The sequence below is a fragment of the Lepidochelys kempii genome, chromosome 7 (genome assembly GCF_965140285.1).
Source record: "Lepidochelys kempii isolate rLepKem1 chromosome 7, rLepKem1.hap1, whole genome shotgun sequence".
Classification (NCBI taxonomy): domain Eukaryota; kingdom Metazoa; phylum Chordata; order Testudines; family Cheloniidae; genus Lepidochelys; species Lepidochelys kempii.
Genome location: NC_136386.1, coordinates 1,931,917 through 1,945,583, shown reverse-complemented (window position 1 = coordinate 1,945,583; position 13,667 = coordinate 1,931,917). Strand labels below are relative to the sequence as shown.

General features: G+C 39.7%; 1 protein-coding gene across 9 annotated transcripts in view; it reads right to left on the bottom strand.

Moving 5' to 3' along the window:
* PXK (PX domain containing serine/threonine kinase like) overlaps nucleotides 1–13,667 on the bottom strand; it is a 63,236-nt gene that overhangs the window by 17,557 nt on the left and 32,012 nt on the right. For 5 of the 9 annotated variants that reach the window (XR_012159742.2, XR_012159741.2, XM_073350904.2 and 2 more), the window contains exons 8-17: nucleotides 12,647–12,751; nucleotides 12,341–12,442; nucleotides 10,638–10,799; nucleotides 9,188–9,305; nucleotides 8,640–8,718; nucleotides 4,896–4,944; nucleotides 3,783–3,860; nucleotides 2,492–2,578; nucleotides 1,725–1,794; nucleotides 294–356 (exon numbers count right to left, since the gene is read on the bottom strand). Coding sequence is in view for 7 of the 9 variants with exons in the window: in XM_073350904.2 (XP_073207005.1) it covers nucleotides 294–356; nucleotides 1,725–1,794; nucleotides 2,492–2,578; nucleotides 3,783–3,860; nucleotides 4,896–4,944; nucleotides 8,640–8,718; nucleotides 9,188–9,305; nucleotides 10,638–10,799; nucleotides 12,341–12,442; nucleotides 12,647–12,751 (913 nt within the window). In the remaining 2 variants the exon portion in view is untranslated. The remainder of the gene's footprint in view (nucleotides 1–293; nucleotides 357–1,724; nucleotides 1,795–2,491; nucleotides 2,579–3,782; nucleotides 3,861–4,895; nucleotides 4,945–8,639; nucleotides 8,719–9,187; nucleotides 9,306–10,637; nucleotides 10,800–12,340; nucleotides 12,443–12,646; nucleotides 12,752–13,667) is intronic. The other 4 variants (XM_073350897.2, XM_073350903.2, XM_073350898.2 and 1 more) reach the window with 2 other exon arrangements.

Below are 13,667 nucleotides of genomic sequence, written 5' to 3'. Positions count from 1 at the left end.
TGCAGATTTAGACACAAGCATTTGTATTGTGTAGACAGATTATCTACAGGAGTATTACAGAGAAATTTGTTAAACAAGAAGGCTTTGTATGTTACAAGGCTATCTAGGATGCTCAGAAGACTCCAACTGTCTGAACTTTTGTCACTAGAAGGTAAATAAATGTCATCTGTACATTTTTATGGCCAGTCCTTGTCCCTAAAACTCTATCACCCCTAAGGATACAATAGATCATCTCCCGCCCTAGAAAAACTCAACAGAAGACAGACCAACACTGCAATGGCTCTTTCGCTTACCTGCTGTAGAGGATGGAGTAGGGGACGATGGAGATGTCAGAGGGGAACTGGCCCCAGAGCCTGCTAAACAAAATAAAAACCCAGTAACTATAGCTGTGATTTCAGGATTCAACACAGTAACATGGGCCTTCGGAAACAGTCTGATTTTACTGACTACTTCCACTGAAGTCAATGGCTTAATTCCCATGGACTTGAATGGGTACAGAATCAGAACCTGTCTCAACTGACGATCTGCACAGCATGGATGAACAGACCAGGCTTGACAAACATCTCAACACACACTCAGAATTCCCCAATGGGGAACACTTCTTTTCAATAGCAGGCAGGCTGTTTAGACTAAATGCTGTTGGATTTCAGAGCCTAAATTTTGCTCTCCTTTAGGTGCATGCCACCCACTGCCTGCAGACTCTGACCCCATCTCTTCTTCTAGGAGAGAGTTTTTTAGTCAGTTGCTATAGCTTCACCAGTTACTTTGGTAGCTGACTGTATTTCACAATGAATTGCTTTCTGGAATAGTTACACCCTTTAAGATGTAAAGTTCCCCTTGCAAGTCATTTTAGTTAACAGAAACTGGCTGCACTACTGGACAGTTCAGCAGGTGACAGTTTACCACACAGAGCCCTCTTCAGGACTGGACACAGAAACTTTTTTCTCTGTAGCTCATTGATTCATTTTAGTAACTTCTTATCAAGAAATATAAATGTCAAGAGTGTTTCCATGTGAAGGACGAAGTATCCAGTGGATTGACTGATCAATGCTATTGTAAGCAACCCCACACCTTCCATCCAACGCTCAGAGCACTGAGAGGTTTTCACCTATTAATGAAACTATAACTACCAGTGACAAAGTTTTTAAACCCACAGTTTGACCATGATGAAATAACCAATAACTGTTCTATGTACTTTAGGCATTCATATAGCCACTCATCGGTTTTTCTTATTTATCTCATTTAAAGTTACTGCAAATCAACTAGCGGTCAGCATTTAACTTCTTGTCAACTGTCTAAATGGGCCATCTTGATTATCACTACAAAAGTTTTTTTTCCTCTTGCTGATTATAGTGCATCTTAATTAATTAACCTCTTACAGTTTGTATGGCAAATTCCACCTTCTCTGTATGTATATACATATCTTCTTACTATATGTTCCATTCAATGTGTCCAGTGAAGTGGGCTGTAGCCCATGAAAGCTGATGCTCTAATAAATTTGTTAGTCTCTAAGGTGCCACAAGTCCTCCTGGTTTTTTTGCAGATACAGACTAACACAGCTGCTACTCTGAAACCAATACTAGGATCAGCTTGTAATAGTCTGTTAGTATACAGTAGAAAATTCAAAGTGATTTTAGGTTTTCTAACGAGCATGTAATTTTTTTTTTTTTAAATCCAAAAGAGAGAGCGCGCTGTAAACCTGTTGAAAGGACCCTGTTAGTTACCTGAATTGTTTGAATTGCTGTATTTTGCCGAGCGTTCTTCCCCGCTTTCGAAGGCAGAGAGCTTTGACTTCTTTAAGAATCAAGGAGAGAGAAGACAGGAATAAACAGCATTTCCCATTATTTCACTGCGGCCCTTACCAAGATGCCTTTGACACATGAGGATTTGCATCAGCCCCCAAGGGGTTATTATAGCATGCAGGGATCACCAGTGCTTTATCCACTCTTCCCCAGAGCGTACTCCTGCTGTCGCAGTCCTATTGGCCAACTCTGCAGCAGCTAGGGAATCACCCATTGCTGGGGAATATCCCCAGCTGCCCACTTTGGGCAGCAATATGGCCCTACTGCCAACCAAAACAAGGGCCAGGAACTGGTCCTCAAAAAAAGAGAGAGCCAGAGATGCAGGAAATGCGCTGCAGATGCAGGAGATAGCTTTCCCATCCCCCAGCAGAATGTGCGAAGCCAGCAGGCCGTTCTATGCACTTTAGGCATTCATATAGCCACTCATCGTTTTTTCTTATTTAGCTCATTTAAAGTTACTGCAAACCAACTAGCAGTCAGCATTTAAACATTGCTGCACAGCACATCGCCTGTCTGCATACGTGAAAACAATCAAAACAGATGTTCTCTCTCTCTTTCAGAAGTGTTCCTGCAGGTCATGGGGGTGAGAGCATACCCCTATTATGCTCTCATTTCCTCAGCACATACTACACTAGGAATGTACATACTTCTCTACATGCCAGAAACTCGTGTTAAACAATCCCATTTACCTTTCGTGCCAAGATTTTTCTTTTCTTTTTCTCTTCCTCAGAGCCATGGTGAGACTGAGCTCTTGTCAGTCTTCTATGCTGGTGAATCTTTAGAATATGAGAGAGACAGAGACCAAAACAGCCCACATGAAATGTACAAAACTTATCTGGCAACCTCAGAGAAGGGGAAACGCTGGAGAAAATACTCAAGTGGCTTTGAATTTTTAAAAAATATTTAGATCTTTGCTACTGGTTTGGGGCCCAAAGACCAGAGTTAAAATAAAGTTAGATTTATAAACGTTTAGGGAACATTTTGGGAGCCACTCACTGTGGAAATTCCACTAAAGACAATGGCAGATCCATGCATACAACAGCTGCACAATCAGGCCATGGCTCCTTTACTAGGGAGCATCAAATGTGCTGCAAAAACAACTGTGTTCCAACAACATTATTGTCCACCACATGGACTGGACAGTCTTCCTCTAAAAAGCATTCAGAGATCATACATCTCATACTGATCTCCTCCTCAGCTAGAAATGGGCCTGTAACAAAACCTAAGACAAAAACATTCCCAAAATTTGGGAAGCTTGGTTCCAATCCTAAGTTTTACATCTGGTTTCCTTCCCTATAACACACTGGGGCGGAACCCTGATTCAGACACCCCAAACTTCAGAAACTTTAGATCTGGACTTCCTGACTCAAACTAATCATACATTTCAACAGCCCTTTGAAGACTACTAAATTAATATTCAAGGATCCAAAGGAATACAGTCGATTAAGGGCACCAATTGCACTTTAATTTTTAAACGTAAGCTAATAAGAAAATATAATCGCCAGATTTCCAAATTGTCAACCAGTTTTTCCATGTATTTATCTGCACGTGCAAAAGCCAATACAGTGCACAAAAATCTATCATGTGTGTCTCTATCATGCCAAAGTGTCAGAAGCCAGGAAGTTTGGCTTCATGCTGTCAATTAGCCATTTTGGCTTATATAGTTTTTAAATATGATAAAGTTAACTAGAAAAACAAACAAGTTTTTGTTTTATATTTTAAATACTCTCATGTTCTATCTTACATTGTACAGCGTACCTTTAAGACACCCAAATATAATTCAGTTTAAAAAGAATCTGTTCTAAAATGGTTTCTTACATCTACTGCAATAGTCTCACAGGCACATTTCACCTCAGTAAGATTTATTAAACCTACTGATGAAAATCTTTAACATTTCACCATTTGTCATATAATCTTTGGTTTAAAAGATAAAGGGAAAAGAATGTCTGTGGGAAAACCATAAAGAAATGCAAATATTACCAATTTCTGTTCTTCAGTTAGTCTCTTTTCTATGCACTCCTTGGCAGTTTTCAATGCCTCTTTTAACTTAGTGGGAATCTGGTAAAGGAAAGGGAAGAATCATGGTATGGGATGTGCCAAGCAGAATTAACACACAGCTTCACTGCCAAACATCCACTTTTAATCTGAGGTATTTTTTGATCTATGATAAGGCCCCAGGTTTTAACACTGATTGTTTAATGAAGATAACTGTGTATCCACCTAGACCACATGGGATTTCTGCAACCACTGCTCCCTACAAACCTGGCTGCAAACCTCAACAACAGGAAAAGAATATGGTGTATGATGGAGGAGTTAAAGCCAATGTTAAAATCTAGCAGCTGTTCAGATATAAGGTGCTTCAGATCGGACTGTGGACTAACTGATGGTTTAGAGTGGTTCTGTTGATTTCTTATGGGAAGGTTCCAAATCAGTGCCAAGGAGATTGCTCTCCTATGCAATGCTGCAGGAGTCTGTTCTCGCCATTGCTGTTGAAACACACGTGGCAAGTAGTTGGTAAAAAGACATGGCATAAGAGCTATATTATGTTACTCGTGCTTTGAAGAGATTGTTTGTCCTGAATCTCCTACAGAACTTTATGAAGTTCACATTTGTTCATCTTATAACCAAGAACCACCAAAGAAAATCTTGCAGTTTACTTCTCTTGTCCACTATGTACAAGTAACTTCTTTTCTGAGGGACAGTTTGAAGCATCTGCAGAATTCAGTGCTGAGTAGTCTCCCCCACCATCCCTAAACCCTGCGTTTGCTTTACGTTTGTGTCAGTGTTCCTAGTAAGGAACAGCAACTGCCATCGTCCTTAAGAAAAATCTAATGAGTAAAAAAAAAAAAAACACAAGTGCTCCCAGGAACATGTCAATGAAGGTATCCAACGAACAAGCTCCCTTGTGAAGTGCTGCTGAAAGAAACAGCAGCACTGGTGTCTTGGCAGCCTTGAACACAGCCAAGTGTCTTCTTCCCCACCTGTCACACACCCAACCCCACATTTCGGATGGATAGCACCAAGGCCCAAAGCCAGCCACATAACCACGCAGTCAGCAGCAATTCAGGATACGCCAGCGTCGTTCACTTTTACCTTAAACTGTGGTTTCTCGGAATTCGTTAGGAGAATATCACTGAATAATCTGAAAGGAAAGAAAAGTTCAAGCTGGTGTGTTATTTCCAAGAGACAGACAGGATCAAGAAGAGAATGCAGCATTACCACCACTCCCTCCACTGCTGCTTATTCGTTGCACTAAGACAAAGTGGGTGAGGTAATATCTTTTATTGGACCAACTTCTGCAAGTGAGAGAGAAGCTTCCGTGCTCACACAGAGCTCTTCTTCAGGTCTTTGCACTGGCATTTATATGGTGCTTGTCATCCAGAAGGGTCATAACATACAAATAGCAATCCTCCCTGACACGTAGCCACCTCCGATGTGGAACATAGCAAGACTAGCTAACAGCTTTAGGAGGAGACCAAGAGAAACACTTTGATAGTTGAAACACGGTAATTTTAGTTAGGCAGAATAGAATCTCCCAAAGCCAACTCTCCCTTTGCTTAAAATGCCATAACGACTACAGGGGTCAGGTATTTGGTGGGGGGTTTGTACATTGCATCTAAAAGATCACTCCTCTTTCTGACAAGAAGCTCTCTTTGCACAGTCATTATATGTTATTATTCAAAACACTAAAGAGCATGGAAAATATCAGAGTAAAGCTTCACATTTCCATTTACCTTGTAGTCCATAAGATTATTTTGCTAATTATATCCTACTAATCCAGCCAGCTGTAACAAATATGCTTCTCTTTCTGAATTAATCCATTTCATATATCATTCTTATATTTTATCAGTATTAATTCCTATGAAATTAGGATGTGTTGAGGTATATGATAGGTGTTTCCTAATAATTATACAATAATAGAATAAGTTTTGCTGAAATGCAAGAAGCCAATAGCTAAAAGTATGATCAGTTAAGAGTAAGTCAGCATAAAAGATGGCAACCTTTGGCACAGATAGAAATGGTCCCTGAACTTTGGGGAACCTAAGGGGAGGAACTATACACAACCCCGAATAGATTTTTCCACCGTCTGCAACCGGTTGGTAACCAAAAACCTGGAAGTCGCCAAGAGAGCCTAGGTGGGCAGTTTTTGGAGTGAGACAATCCTTAATACGTAGAGAGTAAGTGTCATAATCTGCTAAGATATAGGATAAGGGGACCCATACCTTTCTTAGGGTACAGAAACAAGATTTGGGTATAGTAGGTTGGGCCTGAATTATATAGCATCAAGATCCTATAAAATACCATGTAAGGATATCTTAGGGAGCTTCTTCTTTTCTTTGTTCTCCTATATTCCGTAGGCTATCCTTTTAGCTACCTATCATTCTATCTTCCATCACGCTATCAGCTCAGCTTGTGTAGTATAGTATAACAACTCAGCATTCCGAACTATTGGGACCATCGTGTTATCGGGCATGCCAGGAGTAAGGCTAGTCCTTCACGCCCTATTACCGGGTCCTCAAGGAAGGGTGTGAGTAAGTTAGGTTAAGGTACTTATAATAGGAATGTTACCACCAGGAGTTTTGGAATCCTTTTACCATTTTGCAGTCATAAGTTTCATAGCACTTATTATTCTTTTGTTAATCTCAATAAAGTATTTATCAATTTGGTATTGTCCTCAGTATAAGTTTTTTGCCAAGCACCCCAAGAGTCCTCTCCTGATATAGAGCTCGGAGTTCTTGGACCCTGTAGTCTGAATTGGACAAGAACCTATAAATCTTTTGGTCGGATGCGATCAGTGGCGAGCCATAACTAACCCATAAAATTCAGAACAACCACCTGGATTTTAACACTCCAGTTAAAGTAACTGAACAAGGGAAAAATGTTTCACTCAATCCCACTAGACAGCAGCAACAATGCAAATGATTAACCCTCTGTTCTCAGAGCACAGGGGAAGTACACTAGAGGGCAATGTTAGTCTGAAACTAGAAATATAACATTTCCAGCTACTTTCTATTTCTTTGAGAACACACTAGAAAGGTTGTCCAGTGTAATGTCAGAGTTAAATCCCCCATGACCGATAGTTTAGAATTTTGACACTATTGCAGATTACCACATGTTTACGCAAGTGATGAACTTATCCAACATCCCAGATCCAGAGTAGCAGCCGTGTTAGTCTGTATTCCCAAAAAGAAAAAGGCATACTTGTGGCACCTTAGAGACTAACAAATTTATTTGAGTGTAAGTTTTTGTGATCGGATGCATGATGATTAAATAAATTTGAATTCAAATAAATTTGTTAGTCTCTAAGGTGCCACAAGTACTCCTTTTCTTTTTATCCCAGATCCAAACACTCAGGAACCATAGTAGGCAGAAAATTCAGAGAAAGGTGTGATAAAGTTGTCAAAGCCCCTTTAAAACCCACTTGTGCATTTCTTTTTCCCCTCCCCTGCTTTTTAATTATGTGCCCTTGCCAAAATTAAACAGACTCTTGCTACAGAACAGTATTTTATTTAAGAAGAGAAAGGTTTATTTTTATTGTATTGGCATATACATGAACCCAGAACCTACACATTCCAAATTGTACTGCATGTACACATCAGGTCAGACTGGACATGGATTTATCTTCTCTAACTCATGACCTTTATAAATTCTTACACCGATACCATTTCCCTGTTGTCAGATTTCTGTTCATTTCCTCTCTCCCCCTCAAATAAAAAAAGACAGATGACAAAAGACAAGACTGCAGTGACCCTTTCCCACCAGAGAATATGGAACTCCACAGCACACCCCAAAATGTGTGGCAAGCTACGCACTGTGGGACTAGTCGACAATTGTAAAGGACAGAACATTACACTTCTGCCCACTCCCTATTTTGAACACGAATGTGGAACAAAGCAATAAAATCTACTTTGTTAATCACATCGCAGGCTCACTACCAGTCAAATCTATTAAGGATCACTTCTAGAAGGAACAGCAACCCACAAACATCTTAGATGTTTTCTTATCATCCCTCCATGTACTTTTGCATGTGTTCATAACTGATGGCTGGGCCCATTTAAATAATCACAGCAACATGCTCTATACATCGGGCTTATGTTTTTCAGTGTTAATTACTTCCATTTTTCAGGATTTGTTTTTAGCAATTTGAGTTTTACATAGAGGTCCAAAATCAGAGGTTTTCAGGGCTCTCTCTGTATACCCTAAAATAAGTATGTATAGAATGCAAATGTTATATATTTACTCATTACAGTAATATATACTGTAATGAATTATCTCCTGTAATGTTCCCTTGTATGCTTTAATATAGAACTATTTTAAACAGCACTATGTTAAAGTGCACTAGGGAACATTTAGTGTACATCAGCAGGATCTACATGGACCAATTAACACGCAGCACATTAGTGTGCTTTAGAAATCTCACCCCAGTACTCCGCATTACTGCTCCACATAGACAAGCCCTTAGGTACAAGTAACCATTTCCAGTGGGTTTTTTTGAAATGCTAGTTTTTTCTTTTTTAAATAAAATAAGCAGTGTTTTACAGGTGTTTTCAACTTTAATCAGTAGTCCTTCATTAAAATGCAAACACCCGAGTGGGTGAATGTATTGTATGCTAGAACGTAGCAAGGGTCAGAATAGTTTAAGGAACATCAATCATATTTCACAAGTGACGTACATCAAATAAAGTTAGACCATTAATGCTCTCATTGAGGAGAGATTATTCCTCCCCCCAAAAAACCCTTTATTATGAATGATGAGAGCACAGAGATAATTATATTAATATGAGAAAAGCTAACAATACTACAAAGTCTACAAAAAACAAGGCAACGAGAACTTACGACATCTGTAAGATCTTGGAGACAGTTGGCATACCATTCTTTATGGCTTCACAGGAGAGTATGGATTCCAACACTGCCACTTTAAACAGGAAGGAAAAGAAAGAATGGGCAGATTTTTATACTGCAGGAACACGTTTGTTAACACTGCTTTCCTTGTTTTGGGACAAAAGATTAGGCACTGTTGTGTAATGCTCCCTAACTAACCTTTCAACTAAGACAGTTCAAGAGCAGTAAATATTACTTTTACTAGATGATCAGAAACCGTGTAGTAAAGAAAGAATGACAAAGCAACTCAGTGTATCTGTGCCGTATATATTTCTTCAGGGAAAAACGAATCTCACAATATAGAAACGTACAGGTATGGTATATTTTCTATTGTAGTCAGTTTAGCAAATAATTATCCAACCTCAGAAATCTTCTAAAGCCACAAGAAGTTTTAAGTAGGTTTCTAGTGTATTCCAATATGTCCTTTTAGTTTGATTAAAAGAAAGGCAGACAACTGAAGTTACTTTAAACAGAGGCTAATACCTCCCCAATAGTATACTGACCGACTGATGCCGATGGAGCAGGAGGGAAGCCGTCCACTGGGATTGAATCTGGAGGTCTCCCGTACGTCATTTCATACAGTAAGTGACCAAAGCAATGTACATCAACACCTTCTAAAGTCTAGGAAGACAAAAGCCCAACTTGCTCGAATCAAGCAATTTTGCACATTTCAGTTTCAAGATTTATAATGATCTATTAGAGAAGGATGGGCTTGTGATTAGGACACAAGACTGGGACTCAGGAGATAAAGGTTCAATTCCCAGTTCTGCCACCAAACTGTGTGACCTGGGGCAAGTCCCTGTCTCTCTGTGCCTCAGTTCCCCATTGATAAACATAATCCCAATCCTCTCATGCTTTACCTGTCTTTTCTATTTAGATGCTAAATTTGGAGGGGAAGAGCAGTCTTACTATGTACACAAACTGCACCCAGCCCAAATGGCTCCTCTAATAAAGTAACCCCTTCACAAGTGATCAATTTGGCATTTTCAGTTGCAGGTGACAATACAGCTTAATAATTGACCTAACTATTTTTTGTTCACACAACCCTTATTCCTACAAAATAAATATAGGACTTTTGAAAATCATAATACTGAAAGGAAATCTTGAGCTAGCGCATTTTTCTAATATTATTCAAACAGTAAACACCGAGGTTTAATATACTACATGTGAACGTATTAACAGGAATAGTACACATACCCACACCACCACAGATTTCTAACCAGCCACAAGTAGATAAAAAGAAAAGTATCCAAAGAAAGAACTATTTGTACAAAATACCAGAGAGAGTTTAGTGCATTTGGCTTAATTTAGCATAGTGACTTAAGTGTTAATGGAGGATGGATGTTCACTGGCTTTTAGATTTCGGTTTAGTAGCAGACACACATATGTGGCTGCACTTATTGGCTAAGACTTTAGTAAGTTTTGATGGCACGGATAGTTAATATAACCATGAACTTTTGAAAGTTTATTTGGCAACTCAGTCCAACTGTTGAACAAGGTCATCAGCTGTGCCATGTGATACCTTACGTAATTTATTACGAGTACTTGAGAGCAAGGCAACATACCAGTTAAAAGCTTGCAAGTTCTACAACAGGGCAGATTTCCCAACAGAGGGAAAGTTAGGTCTAGCTTCTCTGCAGACAGTCCTGCGATGTGCAAATCTGCACCAACTCCCACCCAATTTATGAGTTTTGAAGAGCCAGACGTCTACATAATGCCTCTAGCCCATTCATCTTAGAGAAAACATTCTCTATTTCATTCCAGGGATATAGTCTAACTTGAGCAGATGCCTACAGAAGTCATACTTTCTATAACAGCATTAAGGTCACTTTTCATGGTTGATGGACTATTGTAATATTTTATCGTCAAGCACAAATTGTTTTACTATCACATCTATGATGAATTTTCACATATGAAATATCTATTTGTCACTTTATATTTTAAGTGACTTACATTAATTTTCCGAAATTGTGAAAAATATGATCGATAAAAGGATGGGAGTCCCAGCAAGGAATTCTCTAGATCCAGCAACCTGCATGTATCACCGTCCAACACCACATTGGAGGAATGTAGATGCCCATAAGGAAATCCTTTCTCATGCAAGAATTTTAATACCTGAAAGATCAAAGAGAAAAAAAAAGTGTCACTGCGAGGACATCCGTTTGGATGATTGTCAGACAACATTTGAAGCGTACTTAAAAGAATGCACAATGGATGAATAAGCTCCTCAGACTCTGGGTCTTTCATTTTTTCCCATTCAGCTCCCACCTTTTAGCCACACTGTCAGAGTCAAGCCATCTTCTACAGCTCTTCATTCACAGACTGGACTGGCACCACATGTATGATCACTCTCACCCTATACCTCACCTGGTGGTTTCCCCAACCCATTAGGCTCTAGAGGTTCACGTTCTCACATTCCTCTCTAACAACTGTTTCCTCTAGCCACTTCAATCAGAATCTGCTGCATTTGGGTTTCTTTTAACATTGCACATAAGTAGCTGGAATCTGAACCATCCTGTCTTCCCCCATAAAGGAACTATCCTGTGAGATGCACACCTGTATTGCTCTTCTCCCATGGATTCACAGGAGTTTCCCAGCAGACTGTGGGAGTTTGACCTCTTCTCCCACAATTCTACTGGGCTCCCAAAAGGGCTTCAGAAAACTCCCGGAAGCCTCTGCTTCAAAGCATCATGTCAGAAACAGTGGGATAGATGGGGCAGGACACCAAGGATCAAGAGCAGAGAAAGTTCTTTTGGATAAAAGGATCTCTGGCTCTGGTTAACACTGGTGCCAAGATTCATGATTTCTCACCACCAAGTGCTAAAGGGATAAAATAGACTGGACTAAGGAAAACATCAGAAGAGGAGATATTGTACTATGATCTTATCAGCATAGATAATATGATCTTAATCAAGAGATCTTGAAAGTTGACACTGATCAAACACTCACAATAAACCTGGAAGTCATTTTCATGTAAACAGCACCAATATTGAAAGGTTCTTGGAGCAGAATAAGAGGCTGATAAAAGGGGTTTATTTACTGTGTCTTAAAAATAAGAAAAAGGGTCAAACTGAACAAAAAAAGTCTACAATATGGAAGACTAATACATTTAGTGATGTAGACTGCAGCAAGTAAGAGAGATTTAAAAGGACGCTGTTAACTTTAATTTTTTCTTTAAAATTTACTAATTTGGAAAAATTCCAGTTTCTGATGGAGCACCCTTTTAAGTACTAGAGCCGTATTTTTTTAAAAAAAAAGTTACCATAAAAGCACTGATAAGGGTATCTCTGCTCCTGTCTATATTTACGGGTCTTTCCGGCAAGGAAAAAAAGGTAGTTACTTAGTCCCCAGTGCAGCAATTGGATCCATATGGGCAGACCCTGGCACCTGTGCAGAGCTCCAGTTACATCACAATGAGGGCTCCATGCAAGCATAAGGGTCTGCACACAAGGATCCAGTTGCAGAATGGAGGCCTAACTATGCAGGGGACTATACTGAACTGATTACACACAAAGTGTGGCCAAATGTACAAAATAAACTAACTGCAAAAGGATACAACATTCTTAACTCCCTTCCATTATAATAATCTTAGCTGTTAATTATGAGGAGATTATCCCTTTAGTCACAAATGCATGTTAGACAGTAAAAGGAGTTACCTCTAGTATTTGTCTCCCAAATGTTTTTATTTGCTGAAGTTCAAGACCTTGAATTTTTTTGGGATTGCAGTACTTCTTCAGGAATGGGTCTTTGGGTTTTGCCTTAAAAAAAAAAAAAGTCCACAGCTATTAATGAACATCTAAAATGCCATGTTCACACTAAGCAATTACAAAGAAAAAACTTGATTTACTCAACAGTAAAACATAAAAAGCACTTTCTACTATTATAAACATACGCTGTAAAGATCATAGAGTAACAAAATATGGCAGAGCATTTTGCTAAAAATCGGTGCCAATCTACAGTACCTTATAGATCAGGTCCTTTAGTGTTCCCTTCTCATTGAATGGTCTAATTACCAGTGCTGAGGATTCATTGGCTGTGGCAAAAGTGACTTTGTAAATGTAGGGATGCTGCCAAAAGAAGAAGGAAGATTCATACATTTTAATGTGGATTACAGTAAATTCATGCTAGATTCATTTAACAGAGAACATATGTCCTGAAGCAATATCATGCATTTCAATGATTTGTTTATCAAAATGACAAACCAGAGTCTGTAGTCACATCTGTTTAACGGACCATTATTTTAGTCTTAACCAAGGGCCAACAAAGCAGGGATTTTATTCAACTTCCACTGAAGTAGACAGGAATCTTACTACCAATTTCAGTAACAGCTGGATCAGGCCCTAAATTAGTAACTCTCACACAGGGACGTGCACAGGAATTTAAATTTGACTGCATTTGAAGGAGCATGTTCTGTGCCCCTGCCGCAGCCCTGGGGCTGGAGGAGCTTGCTCTGCCCCCACCAATTATTGGTGGGTGCCCATGCCCCCCTTGTGCACACCCCTGCCCACACATGATAAAACAGATGCACTTAACCCAGACGTGACCAAGCACAGGGTGCAGGGGAATTTGGTGGGCATCAGGGGAAGTTAGGAGGTTGCAAATCTCATTACCTGTGCTCTTCCTCCTGATCTCTTACACTGCAGTCAAAGTCACTAGCTTGTTGATTAAAAAAGGTTATTTATACCGCATAGTCCCATTAAAGTGTTGTTGCCACTGTGTCAGTCCCAAGATATTAGAAAGACAAGGCGGGTGAGGTAATCTCTTTTACTGGACCCACTTCTGTTGGAGGGAGAAACAAGCTTCCAAGCTTACACAGAGCTCTTCTTCAGGTCTGGGAAGCTTACTCCGACTTGGTCGACACCACACTCTCTGGTATAACTCTCGCTCTGGGGTATGAAAAATCCACACCCTTGAGCTCTGTAGTTATACCAACCGTAAACCCCCATGTAGACAACGCTGTGACAGGGGGACAGCTTCTTCCAC